Source organism: Stenella coeruleoalba, assembly GCF_951394435.1.
Source record: "Stenella coeruleoalba genome assembly, chromosome: 14".
Taxonomy (NCBI): Eukaryota; Metazoa; Chordata; class Mammalia; order Artiodactyla; family Delphinidae; genus Stenella; species Stenella coeruleoalba.
In genome coordinates, this window is record NC_137160.1 from 47703955 (window position 1) to 47712521 (window position 8567).

The 8567-nt window shown below is 41.2% G+C and overlaps 1 protein-coding gene across 3 annotated transcripts in view; it reads right to left on the reverse strand.

The window, feature by feature from the left end:
- Positions 1–7617, reverse strand: part of TAF4B (TATA-box binding protein associated factor 4b) — a 125339-nt gene extending 117722 nt beyond the window's left edge. For 2 of the 3 annotated variants that reach the window (XM_079942163.1, XM_079942161.1), the window contains exon 1: positions 6007–7616. In XM_079942163.1, coding sequence (XP_079798289.1) covers positions 6007–6349 — 343 coding nt within the window. In that variant the 5' untranslated portion in view covers positions 6350–7616. Of the gene's footprint in view, positions 1–6006 lie in introns of all 3 variants that reach the window. The other variant, XM_079942162.1, reaches the window with a different exon arrangement.
- Between the last annotated feature and the right edge of the window lie 950 nt (positions 7618–8567).

The following is an 8567-nucleotide window of genomic DNA, read 5'->3' on the forward strand; positions in this document are numbered from 1 at the left end:
GTACGCGGGCTTCTCACTGTTATGGCCTCTCCTGCTGTGGAGCACAGGCTCCGGATGCGCAGGCTCAGCGGCCATGGCTCACGGGCCCAGCTGCTCCACAGCATGTGGGATCTTCCCAGACGGGGGCACGAACTCGTGTCCCCTGCATCGGCAGGCAGACTCTGAACCACTGCGCCACCAGGGAAGCCCAAAATATATATATTCTTAAAAAATATTATAAAGGAATTAAAATGTTACACTAGAAAATATTCACTTAATGCAAAGGAAAGAGGGAACAGAGGAAGAACAACAACAAAAAAATATATAGAAACAAAAGTAAATGGCAGGCTTAAACCCAACTATATCAGTAACATTAAATGTGAATGGATTAAATAATCCAATCAAAAGGCAAAAAGTGTCACACCCAATTATAAAATAGGATTCAACTATATGCTGCCTACAGAAGACACACTTTAGACTCAAAGACACTAAAAAGGTCAAAGTAAAAGGACAGAAAAGACATATCATCCAACAGCAACCATAAGAAAACTGGAGCGGCCATACTAATATCAGACAATAGAGTAAAACATAATGTGTTACTGGAGATAAAAAGGGGTACTTTATAATTGATAAAACAGCCAATGGATCAGGAAGATTTAACAATTACAAACATATATGCACCAAACAACAAAGCCCAAAATATATGAAGAAAAGTTGACATAAACGAAGGAAAAAAATAGAGAATTCAACAATAATACTTGCGAGACCTCAACACTCTACTTTCAATGAAAGATAGATGTCTAGGATAAGATAGATAGATGTAGAAGATCAACTAGGAAATCAAATACTTGAACAACACTATAAACCAACCATACCTAAAACACATCAATAGTATACTCTACCCAGCAACAGCATTCTTCTTAAGTGTATGTGGAACAGTCTCAGGATAGACTACACGCTAGGATATAAAACAAGTTTAAATAAATTTAAAAGGACTGAAATCATACAATGTGTGGTCTCCAACTACAATGGAGTGAAATTAGAAATCAGTAACAAAAAGAAATTAGGGGAACTCACAAATATGTAGAAATTAATTACTGCTAAGTAGCCAGTTGGTCAGTTAAGAAATCACAAGGGAAACTGGACTATACTTTGAGATGAATGAAAATGAAGACGCAACATACCCAAATTTATGTGATGCAGCTAAAGTAGTGTTTAAGGAAAATTTATACAGCTGATCCTGGACAACATGGGGCTTGGAGGTACTGACGCCCCACACCCCTGTTCCGTTGAAAATCTGCATGTATCTTTACAGTTGGCCCTCCATATCTGAAGTTCCGCATCCACAAATTCAACTGATTGCAGCTCATGTAGTAGCATAGTATGCACTTATTGAAAAAAATCTGAGTATAAGTGGACCTGTGCAGTTCAAACCTGTGTTGTACACAGGTGAACTGTTGTTGTAAATCCCTCTATTTTAAAAGAAGGATTAGGGCTTCCCTGGTGGCGCAGTGGTTAAGAATCCGCCTGCCAATGCAGGGAACGCGGGTTCAAGCCCTGGTCCAGGAAGATCCCACATGCCACGGAGCAACTAAGCCCGTGCACCACAACTACTGAGCCTGCGCTCTAGAGCCTGCGAGCCACAACTACTGAAGCCCGCGCACCTAGAGCTCGTGCTCTGCAACAAAAGAAGCCACCACAATGAGAAGCCCGTGCACCACAATGAAGAGTAGCCCCTGCTCGCCGCAACTAGAGAAAGCCCGCGTGCAGCAATGAAGACCCAACACAGCCAAAAATAGATAAATAAATAAATAAATTTATATATTAAAAAAAAAAAGATCTGAGGAGATGTGGGAAGCCCTGAAGGATTTCAAGTAGGAGAGACATTATTATATTTGCATTTCAAAAAAAAATAAAAGAACGATTATTTGAATTAATAACTTAACCTATCTTAAGACATTGGGGAAAAAAGCAAAATAAAAACTATAGCAAGCAGACGAAAGAAAATTAATAAAGATTAGAGCAGGGATCAATAGAATAGAGAATAGAAAAACAACTGAGAAAAATCAAAGCAAAAGTTGGTTCTCTGAACAGACCAACAAAATTGACAAATCTTTACCTAGATTAACTAAGAGAAAAGGAGAGAAGGCTCAATCTGCTAAAATTAGGAATGAAAGAGGGGATATGACCACTAATCTTACAGAAAGAAGGATTATAACAGAATACTATGACCTATTATAAACCAATAAATTGGATAAATAATATGAAATGGACAAATTCCTAGAAACACATAAACTACTAAAACTAACTTAAGAAAATGGGCAACCTGAATAGATCTCTAACAAACACAGATTGAATTAATAATCAAAAATAGTATCCACAAGATAAGCTCAGTTCCAGATGGCTTCACTGATGAATTCTACCAAACATCTAAGGAAAAATAAATCCTTCACAGATTCTTCTAAAAAACAGAAGAGGAAACGTGTCAATTCATTCTGTAAGGTCGGTATTACCCTGATATTAAAACCAAACAAAGACATCACAAGAAAACTAGAGACCAAAATGTCTTATGTATACCAATGCAAAAATTCTCAACAAAGTACTACCAACTGAATCCAGCAACATTTAAAAAGTGTTATACCCTATGACCAAGTGATATTTATCTCAGTATGCAAGGTTGGTTTAAGACCCACAGCGAACACCATACTTAGTGGTGAAAGACTAAATGCTTTTCCCCTAAGATCAGGAACATTTGAGATGAGGAATGAGACAAAGATGCCTACAATCACTATCACTTTTATTTAACATTATACTGAGAGTTCTAACCAGGAAAATTAAGCAAGAAAATAAAATAAAAGGCATCCAGAATAGAAATTAAAACTATCCACATATATTATGATCTTCTATATAAAAATCCAAACAAATCCACGAAAAAAGTCATTAAAATTAATAAACAAGTTCAGCTAGGAAGAGGATACAAGATCAATTTAAAAAAATCAACTGTATTTCTATACATTTCCAATGACTATCTATAAATGGAATTAAGAAAAAAATTCTATTTACAATAACATCAAAAATAATATACTTTAGGAATAAATTTAAGAAAATAAGTGCAAAAGCAATACTGTGGAAACTACAAACTGTTGCTGAAAGAAATTAAACATCTAAATAAATGGAAAGGTATCCCATGTTTGTGGACTGAGAGACTTATACTTACTTTGCAGGACTGTTAAAGGGATCAAATGAGACAATATGAGCAAATTTATGAATTTTAAAGTTATTGGTGGTAGTTGTTATTAATGCCTTAAGGTCCACAACCTTTGAGTCTTTCTAACTCAAATATGAGTTAAAGCGACTTCACAGCCTTTGAAATCCAAACTGTGGAGGGCGCATATGGTGAGCACTGAAGACAATTGCCTCTCATTTCATGACGTCCAGGAGCACTGTTACAACTGTGGGAGCAGATGATCATGTAATATTCCTTTGATAAAGCTAGGGTGGAAACAAGAACCACGAAGATTATCCAGGAACTAATTCAGGAATTTGAGAAATGCAAAACCTATACCATGTCTCAGCATGAAGGAGTTGATGAAAAAGGACCAGAACCATTTCACAGGCAACTTTTCACAAACTTCTGTATAGTAAGACTGAGAAGCAGAATTTATGAAGCACAGTCTATGACATAAAAGAAGCAATCAAGTCCTTACTCATCACTCTGAAATACATTATAGAAGAGACACAGAATACCAAAAACGGAAAGAGCCACAGTCTGGTCTAAATCCCACAAATTCATAAAAAAGAAGACTGAAGAGATTACCAAAAATATTCAACAGAATAATCTTCAGGGCTTTGCTACAGTTTCTTTCATTTCCTCACAATGCCCCCCTTTTTGTTTCCAGCTCCTGCTCCCTAGAAAAACCTGTGATGCATATGCATATTTTTAAAAAACTAGTTCTGTTCACAGAGGAAATTCTGAAGTAAAGAGAAATCAAATACTTAAAGTATTCATTACCTTGGGAAAATCAGAGCTGACTCCTATGTAATTTAAGCATCCTTGAGCAATCCTCTGCTAATCCTCAGTATATAAAAGAAGTAGAACAAGATCTTTTTAAAATGTTATTTTAATCAGTGTTTCTGTGTCATTCCTCAAGTATTGGTTATCTTATTGTGCATCTGTGAGAGCACAAATATGAGTATGTTCTTCTGCCACACCTCAGCAGAAATTCCAAAAGCTGCTCTTCAAGGTAACTTCTCACCTCTCTAAATAACAACTAAAGGCAATTTATCTCCTCTCTTTTGTGGGAGTTTATCCATGGTCGACAGCATAACAAGTTATAGTGTAGTGCATACTTAGGCTGTGGTCCCGGTTTGCTGCTGTTTTGCTCTAGCAAGTTTCAGTTTTTGTTTCTCTGTGTAATAAAAAGATCAGGCTCTAAAATGCTATAAATCGCCTTTTAACATTGCTACGCAAGGAGCCATATTGTACACACACCAAGTGGTAAGCACAGTGTTGCGGAAAGAGTAGAGTTAAACAGACCTGAATTCAAATTCCCTCTGACATCTATGACTTGTCTGGCATTGGGCAAATTCTTTACCCTCAGAGACTTTTTCCTTATTTGCTATCTATCTATTATGACCAGCAAACAAAAGAATATAAATAATGTATAAAAATAATAATGGATGAAAAGTGCCCAGCAATATAATGTTGTATGTCAATTGTAGCTCAATTTTTTAAAAAAGTGCTTAGCACAGTACGCCCTCAATAAGTGATCCATTCCCACTTACCAGCAAGTTTCCACTCCTGAAAGTTCTTCTCTCTGAATACTTTTTTGATTGTTTCTAAACCAACTTCACTGACTAGATAGGAATTTTGTTTTTAACAAATTAGGAGTAATTTCATTGAAACACATTCATAGCTACTTTATAAGAGTGCATGTAGGAGGACAATTTAGAACCAGCAGAAAATGTATCCAGTGGTGCACACAGCCTTAAGTGTAGGTACCTCGTGTACAATACAAAACTAAAACACAGCTACAACAGAACATTAGGTACAAAAGAGGCACCCTTATTTTGCTAGGGGAAACTGACATCACGTGAACCAAATGCTTCCACTTCTTTACCACCTTTGGGGGTCAGAGTTCCCATTGCTGCTCAGCAAAATACATAGAAAATAATCAAATTATGAGTAGAGTTTTTTTCCAAAGAAGATAACACGTGCTTTTTTCCCCCACTGAAATTCCAAGTGACTTTCATTTGAGGAAAGAAAACAAGGTAGAACACTCCAACACCATTCTGCATATTTACAATATGCAAATGATCACAAAGCAAAACCTTTGCCTCAGTCATGAAAAACAGCCCCACAGAGTACACTCTAGTATAAAAAGTAGTCACAGGCTCATTAACGGTAGCATTCACACAATGCTTCACAAATAACCACCTCATGGCTCTGACCTGTCAACTCTGGCATTTGCCCCCTGTGAGAGGGCTCCTTCTAACTCAAAGTTACTTACAATCATCACACATCTGAAAATTGTGCGGGAAGCAACATTATTCATTTCTAAGCAGTAAACTTACTTAGGCTTGTTTAAATTTAAAATTCACTTTCGGTCTTAACACACAAGAGCCTTTTAAAAACATTTTTTTAAACATAGTAATCTAAGCGTGTGGATATAAAAATTGATCCTTTCTCCATATGAAAATAAACTTTAGCGATACTCTTTATCTTCCCGCACCTAAGAGCCAGTGCCTCAAAGGCCCTCCTGAATAGGCTGCTCCAGCTTTTCCTGGGTCACTTAAGGGAAAAGATGCTCTCTTTAAATAGGAAAAGAAAAACTATGCAGTAAGGACTCAAAGATGCTATCTTGATTGTAACGCCAAATCACTGACCCGCAAAGTCAAGATTATGAAAGGTTCTCTTGGCTGAGTTTTTTAGAACTCCCAGCGAGAAGGCGCAATCCCGGGCTGCGACGTTTCCCGTGTCACCGCTGGCCGGCCCGAGGGATAAGCCGGAAAAGGTGAGCGACATACCTGGAGGAAGCTGAAAATTAGCAGGCAACTGGATTGTTGTGGTGTTGGGTGCTTTCACAGCGACAATCTGAGGAGCTGGCAGACGAGGGCCGCTGCTGAGTTTAGGAAGAGCACTGACAGGAGCCACTTTAGTCACCAGGGTCCCCACGGGGGACCGCAGCGGCTGGGGCGCCGTGGACTCCACGCAGACACTGACAGGAGCCTTAGTCACGGCGCCCAAGGCCACCGGAGTGCTCTCTACCCGGACTGGCAGAGCCGCGGCGGGGGCCATGGTCACGGTCCCGGAGGCGCCCACACCAGCTGGGGGAGCGGCGCCGGCCGGTTCTGTGAGGCCCGCGGGCATCCCCAGGTGGATCAGCGGCAGCTGAGGCGCCGCCGTTCCGGGAGCACAGGCGAGGGGACGCTTGACAAGCGGCAGCCGACTCCAGTGCAGTTCCGGCTCCACAGCATCGCTAGGGAGAGGCGCCGGGGCCGCCACACGAGTCAGTGACCGGCGCCGGCTGGACAGCGGGACCCCGGCGCTCCGGACCTTCCTCCAGTCCGCGCGGCCCCGCCGGCAGCCACACCTGCTCGGCCGCTCGCCGCTTCCTCAGCGGCGCTCACACGTGCGCCGGCTCAACCCGGCCCCTCAGTCTCGCGACCAGATGCAGCGGAGCCCGGCTGCGCGGCTCCCGGAAGGGCGTCACTTCGGCTCCCACCTTCCACCAAAACTCTGCGCGGCGGATTCCCCCGCCAGAAATTTCAAAACTACAAACCCAGAGCGGCCCAAAGCCCCCTACGCGCGCTCTGCACGGCCCCTCTGCGCGACCACGCCAGCCATGTTTATATAGCCACGCGGAGACCTCGCGCACGCGCACCAGCTGCCGCCGCTGCCCCGGGCTTCCCCCAGAATCCGGCCGCGTGATTGGCCACAGACTGGAATCGCGCTCGTGACGTCAGTAGGGACGGCTCCAGAGGGCGTTAGAATCCGCCTCTGAATCCTGAGGAAAGAGGGGCGAGTTGCCAGAAATCTACCACGTGGCGAGGCCAGACAGCACTTGGAAAACTGCGGTATCCGCGTTCTGCTCTCTCCTTGGTATCCCCAGTTGCGTGTTCCTTGAAGAGCCCGGACTATACTTTCCACAGGCTTCTACTTTTTAAGGAAACAGTGTGGAAGACCGATTTCAGAGAACGATAACAAAGTAAGAACTCAGTCACGCTTCCTCACTGTTTTTCTGCGGGTTTGGCTGTATAGCGTCGTTAGAATGAGCATTGCATTTGACACTGTGAAAAAAACACCTTCCATTTCTTTCTTTTAAATGTTTAAGCATGGCGTATAATTTTACAGTCTGTAAAATGTGCCTATTTTCGTATAATTAATTTAGGGTTGAGTTGCCCCAAGGGAAAATCTCTTTCTTACTTGGCGTTGCTGTAGATGTCTCCGTCACCTCTGAGCTTATTTAAGTTGTTTACATGTCTGTCTGCTAGAAAACTGGGACAGTGTCTTTTGATTCCTACATCCTCAGATTCTAGCGCTTAGATTTTAAGTGCAATGCTAGATATTCTTTGAATAAGTGAAAAGAGTGTGGCAAATGAATCAATAATACAAGTAAAATATGGGAAAACTTGCCCCTTAGAGATCTAATCAGAGAAGATGCCTTGATTTCAGGCTGGTGTCCTAATATTATATATTTTAGGAACTGACACTATACTGAATGAGATAGATTATGCAGGTAGGCAGGCAACGTGACCTTTACGGCTTCTAGTTCTGTCCCACCCTGTATGTTCCAACAGACAGGATCTACTCACAGTCCTCACACGTCACTGCATTTGCCATCTCCCACGTCTCAGCCAGTCCAAATCAAGAACCCATCTCATGACCCAAATCAATCGCAACATTCCCCATTTTATGAAGACTTACTTGATCACTTACCTTACAGAAAACCCCTCCAAGTGGAGTTGAAGAGAGGAAAACTAAATTTATTGAGCACCTTTTGCGTGCTGGTCTTAGGAGATACCTTTCTTTCTCCTTTCTTTTTTTATTTCTTTCTTTCTCTTTCTCTCCTTCTCTCCCTCCCTCTTTCTTTCTTTACCACCTCATTTTACTGACTTAAAAACTGTAAGAGTAGTTTATCTATGAAGCTGGGAATCTAACCAGTCTGTATGAAGCCAAAGTACATCTCTTTCCACTACTCCACAAATGTCTGATTCATCTTATATCCTCCATTGCCACTGGCAAAATGCCTTGCACAGAAAAGGTATTTAATAAATAATTTGCTAAGTGAATGAATTAAATGGAACCATGCAACATTTTCAGTGAAGCAAAACCATCTAGTGGATTTGAATCTTAGACCTGCTTTTTACTAGATAGGCAAATTGTTTAGCCTTGGTTTTTCTCTCTCCGTGTAGTATAGTTCAGTGAATGCTAGAGGAAGGAAGGCTCAGAAGTTTGCTCTGAGAACTACCCTTTTCTAAACTTCCATTAAACCCCACCTCCAACTCACATACTTTATTTAGGTATGTAAATAACCTCTATCAAGTTACTAAGAGGCTTGACTTGAGGAAGTATACTTTCTTTTTAA